This window comes from Cheilinus undulatus, linkage group 6 (assembly GCF_018320785.1).
Source record: "Cheilinus undulatus linkage group 6, ASM1832078v1, whole genome shotgun sequence".
NCBI classification, from domain to species: Eukaryota; Metazoa; Chordata; class Actinopteri; order Labriformes; family Labridae; genus Cheilinus; species Cheilinus undulatus.
Genome location: NC_054870.1, coordinates 17,553,225 through 17,570,450, shown reverse-complemented (window position 1 = coordinate 17,570,450; position 17,226 = coordinate 17,553,225). Strand labels below are relative to the sequence as shown.

Here is a 17,226-nt window from a genome sequence, read left to right as displayed (position 1 = left end):
CAAAAAAAATTCCAAGGACCCCCACATAACCCTCACGCTGATTAAACGTGTTAACTGCCATTTTCGTTGCCCTTTCGTTGGAAAAAAATCTTTTGTTTTGTCCTTAAACTCTGCATGCACTGTTATCAGACAATGCTTAAGCTAGGCGGGCTTCATGGCTTCATTTGCAAACACAGACACACAACACATTTTGGTCTTCTATCGCTGTTCTCAGTAAAACCAAACTCCTGATAGCTGTCATCATATTTTCTCCGTTTAGCTGGTTTGGGCCTAGTATCACTTGATGAAGTGGACACACTTAAATATTTATACATTGTTGCTAGCTGGACATGCACATCAAGTGTGTCCTGAGCAAAGTGAGGAGTGATAGATTTAGGTGATATGTCACAATCATATCTGAGTTTTTATTGACGTGGGAGTCATTGGTTTAGTATGGTTGTTTTATGGTGCTGTGGTCCCTGTATGTATGTATTTGCTTTTTAATGACATGGCATCACTTTAATCATTTATTATGAATTATTTCGAGGATCCCCAAGCTGTGACTCGCGGACCCCTGTTTGAGAATCACTGACCTATGGGATGTTATGTATCAGTGCATTCATTGCTGCAAAGTACCATCACAGACTGTCCAGAGACCCACTGCTGTCCTGATCCCAGTCTGGGAGGAGATCCCCCAGGACACCATCTGCTGACTGATCAGGAGCATGTCCAGATGTTGTCAGGAGTGCAAACAGGCACATGGGGGCCACACACTGATACCAAGTCATTTTAGGAGTGCTGGGATAAAACTCCTGCAATTCAATATTTTACTTTGATTTTTGGTGTGATTTGAATTTTGAATTGGGTTGATGTGTTCAGTTTCAACTGACCTTTACAGCATCATTTCGTTCCAAACTCATTATTCAATGTACATCAGTAGAGACGTCCAACTTGAATCACTTGTTAGTCAGCATCTGACGTGTGATTTCTGGGTTTCTCAATTGTTTAAAGGGTTAATATAAGACAATACAGAAAACATTATTAATATTATTATTAATAATAATATCATGAAAACATAGAAAACTTGGTTTATCATTAAGGATTTAAAATGCATTTTAGTCAGTGCTAACTCACTTTTGGGTTACTATTTAAGCAGTTTATAGAGTCTGGAATAGAGATGCAAGATATTGTTTAGGGATGCACAATATTATCGGCAGTGTATCGGTAACAGCCGGTATTAGCTTGAAAGGTTAATTATCAGTATCGGCTGATAATAAAATTTACACCGATCTGTATGGCCGATGACGTGACGTCATAATTGAGTGCAGGCGATGACACGCACCAACAACAAACTCAACATGTCACATGTGAGTGAAGTTCGAGGTGTGGAACAAGACAGCAAAGTAGCTGCACCGCTTGTAAAGTACATGTGATGCAAGGAGGAGCATGGCAACAAGCCACCACCGCTATAATTTTGCATCTAAAAAAACCATCAACCTGATGACTACAAGGACTTTTTTAAGATAAAGAATGACAAACTTCATGCTAGGGAAAACTTGTCAACAGCCTCTACTTTAGTCATTCAACAAAGCTAAACAATACAGCAGCGACCACGCAAAGGTAAGGAGCTGAACAGGAAAATCGTTGAATTTATAGCTCTTGATAGCTTGGTAGAATAAATGGGCTTCCGCTGGCTAACGATGCATTTAAAGCCCTGCGACGTTATACCTAGCCTTAACTTCGTTAAAGCCAAACATATTAGCTTCACCACGGATTTATGGACATCAAGTGTCAGTCCTGCTGGCATGTTAAGCCTCACTGCCTCATATTATCTTGTTGTCATTGCACATTATGGATGGATCACTTTTCTCTGTTAAACCCCTTTAGATGTCAAAAGTAGCTTCTCAATACTTTGAGTAAACTTTAAATGACTTACTTTTCACTTCTAGATTTATAGACTTTTAACTTTTGCTCCTACACAGGTAACTGTTTAACCAAAGTAACTGCATTACAATAGTCTTGTACTTTTTCCACCTCCTTTTAAGAAACTATTTTAAGTTAATAAAAACAAAAAAATGTACATATTCAGTTGATTACACACTTATTTAAAATAGGCTTGCTGTGAATTTAATGTTTTATTTTTACCAAGTTTAGACAGCTTAAAACTGCAGGCAAAATATTACAAAGTGTACCTTTAAAGCGCTGTTTCAGCATTTTGGAAGCTGTCACCTCCTGATCAGCTGTTCTGAAGGCTAATGCTACTACGATAGCCAAGTACCTGATACAACCCAACTTCAAAACTATTGAAACATCCCTTTAAGCCTTTTTAATGTTCGAGTTGAACACTGATCAACAGTGATACAATCATCCACCCCTAGACACAAGTACAGTAGATCAGTTATTTCTTTTAATGAAACAAAAAAGCAGTGACTGCAAAATCAGTTCAGCACCCATCATAACCAAAACACACATATGCACACACACACACCCACACACATACACATCTGCACATCAAAGTGTAAGCAGCCAGCACGCCAGCTGCCTGACCTGCATTAGTGAGCTATTGTATGTGTGCTGTAATATTGAAAAAACACCCCTCCCTTCCCTGAGAACTGACCGCAAGACAACCCCACACAGGACGCCTGGAGGTAGGGGTGTGCGTGGGTGTGTGTGTGTGTGTTTCTGTGTTAGAAAGAATGACACAGCCAGGCAGCGACATTCCCACAGCCCTAAAAAATTCACAGGCTCCCATGCGCGTGCACAGAAACAAACACTCCTTCCCTTTAAGAGTAAATCCATGACCGCCCCTTTAAAGCAAATGTGTGTGTTCTCAGATGGTGACGTTGTTGCTTGAATTTTGAAGCGGAAAAAAAATGAAACACAAAAATACAGAAACAACCAGAAAGATCCACTCATTTTGCACAATAAGTGATTATCAATTATCAATTAAAATCTGTTGTGAATTTTAATATTCAGTGTTGTTTTTAAGGTTTGACTCTTAATTGTGATTATCAAGACCACTTACTCTTTGTTTGTACTTGAACAATATTTAGTTTGTGACAAACCTTTCTGCAACAAATTAGAGCATAACTTATTTTTAAACTTGGTATTACAAAGAAGAGCAAGGGGGAAATAAATAATAGAAAAGCTTTTGGTTGATCAATAAATTGAAACATCGAGGCATTTTATGATGCAAATTTGAAATGGAAACACAAAAGCCAGAACATTATTTGTTAACTATGTAGCTATATTTAATGAGAGCCTCCTTGTGTGAGGGTTGTTAATTAATCTTAGTGTAATTACAGCTCTTGTTGTGACACAAAAAACATGCACTTGTGTCTTGAATATCCTGGGGAGCAATTATTGCACTTTTTCATTGTTAAAAGGCAAAGTGGAGCAAAGAAAGAGAAAAAATATGCACCCTGAGTGGAGAAAAAAACCTGGTGAGATTCTGAGTAAGGAACAAAAACAAAGATAAGAAAGAAAACAATTGAAAATATGTAGTGTATTGCTCTGGAAGTACTATTTCAGTGATTGTGCTGGGTCATGCTAAGAGAATAATTGAAATTTTAATCAAAAGAGACAGAGTCTGTAAAACAAAGACATGAAACAAAGACACAGACAAAGATACAGACATGGGAATCTTAATCTGGTTCAAACTGCAGTCTTAACCTTGTAAAGAGATCAAATTTTAGTCTTGTGTTCCAACTGTTGCCTCCCTTAGAGTTTTTAAGTGTTTAAGTATTTTGTGTGAGTGTGAGGGAAAAACACACCTCTCCTTCAGGATGAACAAAGCTCCCAGCTGGACTAAAACAGTGGAGGCAAACACTGCCAGCACCTCAAATCTTTCAAACCTGGAGAGAAAACAAGAAGGGTTATTTATTCATAGTGAGACAATCATCAATACATATCACCAATAGCTGCTCAAAGATGCAGAGACCCTGGGTAATGGGGGGTTTACTTTAAATACAGACGTTCATACATATATGAAGTGCCCTAGATTTTTAATGGTGCTTGGTCCTGATGCAAATATCATCAAAAATCTCAGTATTAAGTGTGATTTTGACATTTAAGCATTGCATAAAATTGCTTGCAGTTGCAGAAGTGATTGACAGAACAAGCGTGAAATACTTCCAAATACTCTGCCTTTGTTGCTAGCAGTCTCCATGATATGTTGTGTCTGCCTGACTAAATGCACAGCTCTCCCACTTAGCTGTACTGTAGCATTTGTATGATCACCATTAACACAAAATTGCATTAAAGATGATGTGGATCAGCCCATTGTCACCTAAACCTTATCTAGCCACCTGAATAAGATTAGCTGCTACCGAGGTTTGATTGTAGAGAAAGACAAGTCAGTCTGCTTTCCTTGCAAATCAGCCAAGTTAATAAAAGCTGACAATTAGAGGTTTAAAAAAACTGATTTACTTCAGAATTGTAATTCTTATTTTTAAGCACCAATCTCTCTATATGCAGTGAGGCTGCCTGTACTACCTATTTCTGGTGGATTTCAAATTACAGTATGTTTGATTCCGCACGTAATTTGATCATACAGTCATATGTCTCTTTTTCAAGTCTATATCGGTGACTCACTAGATTGTCAAATTTGCATTAGTATGAACAATTTGTTGTACTATAATAATGTGTTCTGTTGTTGTGATCTATGTTTAAAAATTGTGTTGTGTCAGTGGTGTTGTGACCTTTGTCAAGTGAATCGTAACAACACACCCTACTTCTATTTAAACACCTGTTCTCTATTTGTCAATTATGTTTTGATGAAGACCCGCTGGATTTGAAACTCATAGACATCCCTTTTGAATCACATCTGAAAGCCTTGGATCTTCAGTTTCAACTGCCATCTCTACCACAGACTCTATTTGTTTCAATCTGGCAAGTCATTTGTTCATTTTTTACTGTTTTAATGTTTGCCTTGTTTTAGGTTAGCTGATAAAAAGCTACAAATAAAGGCTAAAAATGCATTATCTGGGACACATTTTTGATGATTTCATTATAAAAAAAAAAATTAAATTCTCCTTAGAGCACAGCAGACTGGAGCAGATGCTGAAACAAGCATTTTTTAGATAAATGACAGATAATCTATAGTGAATCAGGAATCGGTTTAAATAAAAGTTAATTCTGAATCAAACTGTCTCCAAGAATCGGAAATAGTTTTGGAATCAAAACAACACACAAGACATTGAAATATCCACATCTCTAATGATAACACATAATGAACTGCTTAAATGTGCATTTTTTTAAACTAATTTTGCCAAAATGGCAGCGTCTGTATCAGTAAGTTTGCTATCACTTTAGTGACTGAGCTACTTTACATGCTTGTGAGGCTGGGAATCAAAGTGCCTCAAACACCCTTGTTTCACAGTCTCGAATACGCCAACAGACATCATAAGCAGACACATCCCACAGTTTACAGACACCGCTGGATTAATTTAAAAAATCAAACTCTTAATCTCGGAATAAAAATCACACTACACCCATAAACTTGTGAGCTTATTTTTAGGGCACACGTCCTCTCATGAGCAATAATGTTTTAATGTGATATCAGCCAACCTCAGAAGTTCCCTGTTTCTTGGGAAAGGGACGGGTAAAGGTAAAGGTGAAAATGGCAGACCTGAAGCTGAAATTTGAGGTCTGCTCTGTTCAGCCCTAAGGAAATATTTCTAGAACATGAATGCTTTGTCTGGGGTAAGCCTGATGTAACTATTTCACTTGGAGCGCAGTGAAATCCAACCAAATATCGACCATTGAGAAACCCTACAGATAAAATGATGGTGGTGTAACCACCTTGCAGACGAAGCACAATGAAAGACCAGTCTTCCATTTCATCTACTACATTAATTTATATGAGACAGGGCCAACGGTTTATTTTATGATTTTCAAAATACAGAACTAAAAATTTCTGTAATCTTCTCAACACTGTTGCATCAAAGGTCACATTCACCTGCACATGAGATTTACACTAACATTTAAACAAAAAATTCTATTTTGATCATAGCTAAAAGCATCTTGTGGGCATTACTGAAGTAATGAGCAGCATGCTACAATCTGCTGCTTAAAAAGCATTTGTTCATACTAAGTCATGGTCTGAAGCAAGCTTTGTGATTTCTGCTTAATTCATCTTAAACATTAGCCAATGTGGTGTAACTTTTTATTATCCCCCCAGTGTCTAAAGCATTAAACCTTTCATGATATAGAGCCGTCTGCTGCACATGTGAAACATATACAGTGCTTAACAAATTTATTAGAACGACACCCAAAGTAGGGTTTACGCCACAGCTGCCCTAAATTAACAGCATTGGTAATTACCAAAATCATTTTTGATGTTTCTGCAATGGTTAATACACCAATATGTAGAAGCTCTTTAACCCAAATGATATTTTTAATGTTAAAATATAATTATTATTGTTATCCATGAATTTTCAAATTTACTGATTTACAAAAAAAATTATAAAATAGTAAAGCACATTATTATTTCTTGATTAATATGTCAAATTATAGTTATTTACTTGCATTCCTGAACAGAAAAATTTGTTTAAGTGGTTGAGTGTTATGCTTGATTAATTTCTAACTTCTCAGAGAAGCCCAGTGAGCCGGCTCAAATTTGGGTATAAAAAGGTGAATTCAGTTTGAAATTCCTCATTCCTGTTCAAAATGGTAAAACGTGGAGAGCTCACTGGAAATGAAAGAGTCCACATTAAAGCACTTCATGATGCTGGATGGTCTCTGAGACAAATATGACAGGTGGTCTAATAAATTTGTTAAGCACTGTATATGACCAAAAAACAAGCCAAATCCAAAAACAAAATGCCAGTATATAGTTGTTACTGTTCCTGACCTCCTGACCTCATCACAAGGTCAGGGGGTCGATCCAGGATGAGCCGCTTTGTCTCAGTGAGCGGTCTGCGGGGCTTATCAGGGTTAACGCTGATGCTGACTGTCAGTGATCTGATGCTCTGTCTCACTGCAGAAGCTATAAACCACTAAACTAAGAGCTTTTGTGCATGCTAAGTGAAGTGCATTATAAATTTATACACAGCACATTGTCACATACATGTAGAGTTTGAGGAGGGGGGGCTTAGGGGTAACATTTTATTCTGTAATAAAGTGCATCACACTGATCTGCAGATGTAGAGCTAAGTGGATGATTTCTCTTATGGCCCTTTTAATGTTTGCAAAAGTGGACCACCTCTTTAATGATAAAGTTTTGGATTTTCAAATTTAGATTAAGATAATGCCATAGTACTTGCGTCAGTAAAAAGCTATTATTATATGGAATATACCCATTAAAAGCATTTATCTAAGTCACTCATTTTGACATGAAGTCGCAAAATCCATTCAAATTCAATTTTTATAACATGAGACAGAGAAAAACATAAAATAAATCAAAATATCCATGATTAATCCTGTAACAGTGTATCAGTTGTTCAAAGCATTAGCAAAGGTTGTAAAAAAAGTGTGTGTGTGGTTGTGTGTGTGTCAGTCCTTCATCTCCACTAAACATAGACAACCTATTAACCTTTAGGTGTCTTCTCATTGGGTCACTGGTCGGACAAATTGTTTTTTTTTAGTCACCACACACACATATATGAGAACAGGACCACGTCTTAACAAGCTTTGCCACATACAAACAGACACACCCTCTTTCTCTCTTCGAAAAGCTTAGTGCCCGTTGTTGCCTGATCGCCTCTATACCACTAGGTCAAAGGTCAAACTCTGTACCACCAACAGCCTGTTGATAATCTAAACAGGCGCCACTGAGAAATCCTGCCGTCTGCTGGAGACTGGCACGTACAGGGTTGTAGTGAAGTGAGGTTACGTCTGCTATAACACTAGTTTTTGCATTTAGTCAACAAGTCTAAAGTCAAGAAAATATATTTTGTAAACTGATTTAACACTACAACAGTAAAGCAGTTTTTATACCGAAGCTGGTTCATAAGATGTGGCTAATGTTAGCAGAACTAGCACCACCTGCTCTCTATCCTCTTTGCAGGTTAGAGTCCATATTCCTGTGCCAGATATTATCACTCAATGCTTCCTGACACAGCTTCTGGACAACTTCATCCCCATTTTTTACATTAACAAAAGTGTGAAACCACGCTGTTTCTATGAGAGGCTATCAATGCAATCAGTTCACCACATCAGGTTAGAGAGCATTGTAATAGTAGTTAGTAGTTAGTTTTGCTGAAAGACAAGGATCAGCAGTGGTAACTTATTTTATTTGCATTTATCTAATTAGGAAGAGTGAAAGATGTGTACCGAACAAATACATGTGGGAGAAGTTAATACACGAACAGGAAATTGAGAGCACAACACATGCCATCCTGGCAGCTACACATCCACAGCAGATGATAGCGACAGCCTGAATATTCCCAGATAAAAGTCTCTTGTTTGGAAACACTTTATTTCCGAGTAAAATACAACAGTGGGCAAAGACAAGGATGAGACAGAAGTATTTGTGGCATTATTTGGCAGTTGCGTCACTGACACTGCATCCAGCGGATCAATTAAAGCACTGCAACAAGGAGGAAAAACAGGGCATACTGAGCTCAGTTTGGCTGTTAAAAGGCCTCTTTCAGGCAATTTCTGTTGGGAAAAAGCATTAAAAAGGATTTTAAAGCAGCTGATCAACAACCATATAAACTGTTGAGAAAACAGGGTTTTAACATCTATTAAAGTTAACTGAGCCAAATGGAGGATTCTAATCCTCCACCTTTCAGCAAAAAGTCTTACCAGCCCTTTATGAAATTACCATAATTCAAGGTCTCTCTATTAAAACACTGGTGCTCTGGTTATGTGGTTTTAATTTAATGTAAACACAGGGCCTTCAACTATCGACCTCAGGGGAGGAGGAGAGAGGGATTCTGTCATGAAGATATCAGACTGAATTTTGGATTTAAACACTACAAAGACAGAGCTAAAATGGACAAAACAGGCTATATCCAGGATGTGCCACATGGATGTAAAATAGTGATGCAAATACTACAAGTTTGGGGTCCGATTTTAATAAGAAACCTGTTATTTTTAATAATGTGCCTAGTTGGAACATTCATTGTACTATTTCCAACTGAAGTTCTCTGAGTATCTCTTAAAATGTAGAAGCAACATAGATTTTGTAACAAAAATATCCCGACATGAATCAATATTGAATCGAATCGGGACCTTGTGACTCGCAGTCAAATAAGGCAATCAGTGGCAATTCCCAGCCATATTCTCCTCAGATTCCAGACAGACTCCATTCTCTTTATACACTCGGATAAGCTGTGAAATGTGCTCCCAAACTTTGTAAGAGGTCAAATCAGTTTAAAAAGTAATACAGCATGTAGAAATTGTCATGATTGATGTTAATAAGCTTACTTCACGGGCTAACCAATAGTTGTATGATGATGTGTTCAAGGTCAGCTGAGAAATTTGAGAGTTACAGGAAAGGGTTTAAATACGTCAATATATCAATAAATATAAATAACTTAGTATTTGAAGCATTTGAATGTATTTGAGTATTTGTGTTCACTGAAGACCTTTTGGAGGGATGTTGCAGCATTATTCCTAATTTAAATGTAATTAATTCAGCCTATTATTTTTATTTTAAATGTAAAAAAGCTCCAAATTTAGAAAAGGAAATTCTGTGTTGTCTTTGCTATAATTACCGTATCAAGAACATACAGAACTGTGGCTTCAAACAGAGGTACGTACCGAATCAAATTGTTCCGTACTGCAACATCCCTAGTAATTAGTGATTGAGGACTGCCCTGATAGATTCCTTCAGCAGGCAGAAAGAATGCAGATACAGCTCTTGATGCATAGTTACCAGACTTGAAACTTCACATTCATGTGATTAGCTATAACCATAAAGCATCAGAGGTCTAGGGTAAATGATTAAAAATAGTATGGTCTAATTAAACCTAGCCAAGGAAATATTTAAAAATTGAGATGCCAAACTTGAGAAAAAGCTAATATGGAAGTGGATCAGAATAATTCCCAGACAACTTGGATGTGCTTCAGTGAGGTTTAAAGACAGTCAAAAGCTGCTGCTAGATAAACTGGGCAATCTGCTCCGTTGTTCTGCTTGCAACAATCAATTACCCCACACACACATACACACACAAACAGTACGCTCAAATAAACACACAATGAAATGATTCCACACACAAGCACAAAACATACACAAACAAAGGCATTATGAGGGTTAAGTGAAGCTTAAAATCAGATTTCCACTCAGTCACCACTCTCCCACACCTCAGGGTCAAAGGTCGCCTGTCAGCTGCACATACGTTAGGTCAGTTCACTCACATCCACACACAAAAAAACCTTTTGCTGTAGTTTGGAGAAGCTCAATATTTTTCAGCTGTTCATAATTCAGATGGCAACAACAGAAAGTTTTGTGTCAATGTTACATCTGTGTTAGGACTTATTATAGGTGCCTCTGTAAGTCCCTGTAAGTGTGTGTAGTCACTGGACAGTGGTCAATGAGAGTGTATACACAAATACAGATGGAGATTTGACCTTCTGACACTGATATATAAATACAGAGTCTGTCCGTTTCAGTGGTGGTGAAATTGATACTGAGGGTTTACCAACCACAGAAATTAACACAAGATGGCATTATTTTCTATTTAAAAAGGTTGACATTTGAAGTTTTTTTTTATTTTACTTTGTTTACTACAGGATGCTTGACACCAACAATTTAACTTATCCAGAATCAGAGTAACCTGACACCAGATGGATGTGTTTCACACATCCATCTGGAAAACCACTCATACACAGCATTTGGGAAAGGGCAGAGCCTTTGAAAAAAAAAAAAAAAACCAGGGTGTGATTGGATGAATGTTCTGTCTGTCACATCTTTATGGGCCAAACAGAGCAACAAAACATGTGGCCTAGCTGCTATCGAGCTGCACCACTACCAAGGACTAAACTCCATAGAGAACTGCATAACGCAAACCATGGCAACTGTAGACATGTCAGTACATGACTTCTGTCGTTTTTGAAAAGAAAACAACTCACTGCTGTTCTTTGTTCTTCCTTTAATGAAGAAATGTTGTCAAGTTCTGATCAGTGGCGCTCCAGCAGCATCCATGCTAATGTCTTCTGCCATAACTGCACTGGTAACTTGTTGCTGCTTGCGGACGTCATGACTCTACCGCGCCTGAAAGTACTGCCCCTCATCATTGATTGGTCCTGTTACTTTCTAACCGGGACCAAACTGTTCAGATGGTAGCTTTACAAGATGGATTCACCAGTGAGAAACATGGAAACAGGCTTATCCATCCATCTGCTATACAGGGTTAGAATCAGAGAGCATAGGTCTGGAGGAGACTGAAGACAAAGTAAAGACTAACTATCTTGTCTTCTTTTCAAAGCTTTTCAGGCTAAATTAATTATGTGTCTAAACACATCAAATTTAAACGACGACCAGCCGTTGACTTGCACTGCTGATGTGCTACTTGAGACTTGACCTGCACTTGCCTCTCAAAGCCTTCAGACTCAAAGTTCAAGTTTACTGTCCCATCAGTCAAGAAGATTTCATGAGTTAAACAAAACTTTCAAATTCACCCTTCTACAGATGCCAAAACTAACTCTGGGTTCAGGTTCTTACACTGAGGTGCAAACTGTTCAGTAAATTTCACCCACTTCTCTAGGAACTGTGTCTAGATTCATTCACTGCCTCTTCACACTACTTGAGGTTGATCAGTAAACAGTCTGATGACTTGTTAGCTCAAATCAGTGCCAGGATTTCTTGGATGGAAACCGACGACTGGCTTTCCATTTCAGTAGCAGTCAGAGAGTCGGTACATCTGTCTGCTGAGAGACAGTTTGACTGTGTTTAGAGGGTCACACAAAGGCTGAAACCTGGCTCGCTTCAGTGGTCTGAACACAAAATAAACACATTCTGCTGTGATTTGATCACAGCAAACAGGCTGACTAACTAGCCTAAATAACTGTATCGTGTAAGTGTCTGCAAAAGAAAACATTCAGTTTTATCAGGTCTGTTTAGAGGAGTGATGCTTTCAACTTTCAAAACTGTTTAGAATTCTATTTTATTTGATAATTCAGAATCTCCTTTTCCTGGTGCAGTCAAACTCTGTAGATTTTCATAATGTCACGAAGCCTGTCAGCTTGCTGAAGACACTTCACCAATTTGCATCTGTTCATAACATTGTGTTTATTCTGCCAGAAATTGTGCATGACAAAAGATTAAATTACCACGCAGATATCAATACTTCATTTCGGTACTCCACCACCAAAATATGACCCTTAGCCAATCCAAAAAAGGTGTAAGAAAGTGTTATGAAATCTGCATGAATCATTTCAGCATAGCTACAAATGTCTTCAGTTTTGCTGTCTGGAGAAATGTCTCAAAGTATCAAAGTACGATACTAAAGTCTGTGGCTGTGTCCAAAACCACACACAAATTCCCTACTCCCTATCCACTACATAGTGAGCAGCATACAGTGGACTATGTAGTGGACTCAACTGCGAAACACAAAAATGATTTCAGACACTACTCCAGCCGCAGGCAATGACGTCATCACCGTCTCACAATTAAAAAGTTTAGCATCAATGGCTCATAGATTCCGTCCTGTGCTCCTCTTGTTTGTCCATCATGTTTGAGAACTGCAATGCCTGATGGTAAATACTGCTGGGCTAGTGACCATCAGTTGTTCACTACTTTTCACAATGCATTGCAGGATAGAATGAGTGCACTATATAGTGAATAACAATGCTTACTCAGAATTTGGACACCACCACAAAATGGCATAATCACTATACAGTGATTAGGGAGTGATTTCAGACACAGCCTGTGTTATTGTATTTCTGCAATAAAATATCCTGTCTACATTAGTGCAAGTAAGCTGTTTGACAGATTTCAGAGGTCAGTCTTCTGTAGATTGAAGCTACTCATGATGAACTCACCCAAAGGAGTAGACCTGGCTGGGTTTTTTCATGGTCACCCAGGAACTGATGAGACAGGTGATCAGGCTGAGAGAGAAGAGGAGTGAAGGAGAGAAAAGAAGGTAAGAAACAAATCAGTTATTTATGGCGCGATGGAAAGAGTCAGAGAGATGCTACTGATGGAAATTAAAATAAGTTTGGGAACTGCTTTGTAAAATTTGGAATCTGGCCTAAAACTGGACTTAAAATCACATAGTGTGTGGCCACTACTCTTCAGCTGAGTGTAGTTAACTTCCTGTTTGGGTACAGACCTGCTTTTAATATGAAAGAAAATACGGAAACTTTGGGTAAACTGAAGATTATGACACGAACTGAAACAACATCATTTCATAATTTAAGATCTCTTTTTCTGCTCTAATAGACTCATTTGTGCACTTAAACAGTCAAAACAATGATATTACTCACCTAAAAAGGTCGAAGATGGTGAGGTACGTGTAGGCAGTTAAGGCTGACATGAGGAAACAGAGAAACAAAGGCATCATAATCAAAATTCAGGTTTCAGCATTTAAAAAAAACCTAACCCAAATCAGTCAGACATTTATCAGTAAATTCACCATAAAGATGACGACAATTGATTTCAACCATTCAAGTCACAAATATTTCAATTTGCAGGTTCTTGTCTTCACTCTGGTTAAACAAAATGCTTCAACCTGGAGAGAAAACTTGCTGTCTGATGCAGAATGAATGTAACAGATTTCAAAAGATGACAAAGAACCTTGAGCACAAGCATACAAAAAAGTGCACTGTCAATGCACTGGAGGTGGAATCATTTTAGAGACAAAAATATCTGATTGTGGTTTAGTGGGGTTTAGAGTATGACATTAAGTAAACTATATATTGTGTTTCTGTTCTTACACTTGAAATTATTGCACATTCTTTGTAAATCTTATACAGCCTTCTCTCATTTACTGCATTTGAATCAACTCTTAACTTCCTTCAACTGCATTATAAAAAAGCTTTCCCTAAAGCACCAATAACGATTTTTATCCAGATCTGAAGAGATCTGCCTGGTTGACTGACAGTATTAGCTTGCCATCGGATCAAAGGGCCAACAAGCTTTTTTTTTTTTTTTTTTTTTTTTTTACTGAAAGTTCCTGTAGAGGTCATTCAGTTAGTGAGTCACTGAATCAGGTAGTCAGTCAGGCTTTCACTGAGTCAATCACCAGGACAGCCACCTGGCTGACAGCCAATTAGCCAGCCTGCACATGGGTAAGCTGAGGGGTCAGTTAGTCAGTTAGTAGGCCAATTAGTATGTCAGCCAACAAGCCAATAAACTCACTGCAGACCCCTGTGTCTGTTTGCCTGCTTTACTGCATGTCTGTATAACTGTCAGTCTAAATGCTTCCCATCTCTCAGTAATCAGGCTGTGCTGTCTGGGATGAAGAGAGTGGATTAGAGCAGCTTTGTGTTCAGAAGAACATTTTGTTTCCCCACCACCGGCGTTTATGTTGGCCAACCTGACGGCGTGTAATCCTGACAGAGAGACCGGAGGCAATGACCGGGAGAGACAGGCACAGAAAGAGAGACTGAGAGAGAGAGGGAGAGAGCCAGAGAGAGAGAGAGAGAGAGAGAGAGAGAGAGAGAGAAAGATGGAGTGATACAGCGACAGGCAGCTAGAGAGAGAGTAAGAGGAGGACAGATGGGTAGCAGGAAAGGTCGAGGCAGACAGACAGGCAGTGAGAGAGAGTTTAGAAGACAGATAGACAGGGTGACAGACATAAACACAGACAGGCAGGCAGGGAGAAAGTGAATGAGTGAGAGAGTTAGAGACAATCCCGTACACTGGCAAAAGAGGAATAGATAGTAAGTGAAAACATCGAGGAAAACTTCTGGTTAAACAAAAGTGCAAAACTACAATTCAAACCAAGTACAAAAAGATATTTTTCAACCTTTTTTTCTTGGTATTTAAAGGGCCACTACACCCTAAAACAACATATTTCCAGATGTGGCTCGGTACATTACACAAACAAAAGTATTCAGTTACCTGACCATTACACCATGGGCTGTAATGACATTATATATTCAAACACATGTACTTTAATATGGAGTTTGGCAGCTATAACAGCCTCCACTCTTCTTGGAAGGCTTTCCACAAGATTTCTGTGTGAATCTATACCACTGATGTTGGATGAGAAGGCCTGACTCACAATCTCTGTTTCAGTTCATCCAAAAGGTGCTTGATCGGTTGAGGTCAGGGCTCCGTGTGGAACAGTCAAGTTCCTCCACACAAAACTCATCAAACCATGTCTTTCATAGCCCTTGCTTTGTGCACTGGGGTACAGTCATGTTGGAATAGAAAAGGGCCTTCCCCAAACTGTTGCCACAAAGTCGGAAGCATGGCATTGTCCAAAATGTCTTGGTAAGCTGAAGCATTACAACTGGCCTTCACTGGAGATAAGGGGCCTAGACTAACCCCTGAAAAACAGCCCCATACCATTATCCCTCCTCCTCCCCAGCACAATGCAATCAGGCAGGTAACGTTCTCCCTGCAGTCACCAAACTCAGACTCACCCGACTGCCAAACAGAAAAGCACGATTTGTTCATCACAGAACATGTTTCCACTGCTCCACAGTCCAGTGTCATGTGCTTTACACTACTCTATACTATGCTCAGAGATGTGAGGGCTGCATGCAGCTGCTCGGCCATGGAAACCCACTCCATGAAGTTCCTGCCAGACCGATTTTTTCTTACATTAGTGCCAGTGGAAGTTCAGAACTTTTCAGTGATGGAATCAGCAGAGCGTTGGTGACTTTGACGCACCACGCTCATCGGCAGTTGTGGACCACACTCTGGGTTTTTACGCGGTCTTCTGCTTCGTGGCAGAGTTGCTGCTGTTCCTAAACGCTTCAACTTCCTAATAATGCCAGTTAAAGTTGACTGTAAAATATCCAGCAGGAATTAAAGTTCACAAATTGTGCATTGCAAAGGTAAAATCCGTCACAGTACCACACTTGAGGTCACTGAACTCTTCTGAATGACCCATTTTACATCACAAATGTTTGCAAATGGAGTCTGCATGGCTAGGTGCTTGATCTTTTACACCTGTGGCAACCGGTCCAACTGAAACATTGGAAATCAATAATAAACAGGTGTGGCCAAATACTGTTGTCCATATAGTGTAACATATGACTTAAAGATGAGGAGAAGCTGGGTAAACTGACGAACCACCACTGAGTTAAGTATGGTGTGAAGAAAGACGTAATGCTGCTAGTTTGGACTCAACTGCTTACTTCGAGACTCTGTCAGTCTGTAAGTATTGCGATACCATATATTGCGATCTTTACCATTTTCTCAACAGTTTCGCTGATTTCTCATTACTCTTGCCCTCATGTTTATCATATTTCTGCAGTATTTTATTTCCTTGTAGCACATCTTGCAAACCTCATATGTCATGTCCATCTCATTCATGCCCTGCTTACATTCCTAATGTCCTTCCCCTGGTGGTGCCATGTTTGTTGTACTAACTTCCTCCTGTTCTATGACAGTCACCTTTGCTGACCTCACCAGACAAACATTTTTCCAAACTATTGATTTTATTTTCCATTATTATAGACTTCGGGCTCTGCAGATTTTTGCAGTAACATAATGCCTAGTTAGACCTCATCCTCAACTGACACATGCACTGATTTAAGTTTCTTCATACTCTCTTTATATGCCTTTATTACCTGCCCTGTTTTATTTTTCTTCATTTCTTTTGCAGAAACATCCCTGTAATGAGCTTTGAGATAATTGTAGTGGAGGGCAGGACTTACTCATAAAGGTTAATCAATGTTGCTATTTTGTAATCATTAGAGTTGTTGTGTTTTATCTACAATTCTATACTGTTTAAAGTCAACTTCCTTTTGCCATATCCTGCTGTTATTTTGATATGCAGCGGGTCATCTTCCCATTAGGATCAATGAGGTTCGATGTCATCTTGTTGTGTTGAATCAAAAGCTGCAGACAAAAACAGCAATAATAACACAAACGCTGACATCACAGTGACCCTGAAACAGGCCCACGCCAAATCAATACCTGGGGTGAAATTTCCCTTCGCTGTCCTCGGATACATTTACATATACACCACAATACACACATGCACACACACAGGTTCAATTTCTTTATAAATCTCCTGCTTACAAACACTGACACCCAGAGGACGTGTGGATGTGATACCACAGCAACAAACACGGAGGTTATTTTCCAAAACACACAACAGGATACACAGAGAATATGATGCACATCTTAATAAAAACAGAGAAACAAAGAACACAGATCAACACATACAGAAATAGAGA

The 17,226-nt window shown here is 38.8% G+C and overlaps 1 protein-coding gene across 1 annotated transcript in view; it reads right to left on the bottom strand.

The window, feature by feature from the left end:
* Positions 1–17,226, bottom strand: part of slc30a6 (solute carrier family 30 member 6) — a 94,822-nt gene that overhangs the window by 37,898 nt on the left and 39,698 nt on the right. Inside the window, exons 5-7 of the mRNA XM_041789474.1 lie at positions 13,354–13,396; positions 12,910–12,975; positions 3,753–3,833 (exon numbers count right to left, since the gene is read on the bottom strand). Coding sequence (XP_041645408.1) covers positions 3,753–3,833; positions 12,910–12,975; positions 13,354–13,396 — 190 coding nt within the window. The remainder of the gene's footprint in view (positions 1–3,752; positions 3,834–12,909; positions 12,976–13,353; positions 13,397–17,226) is intronic.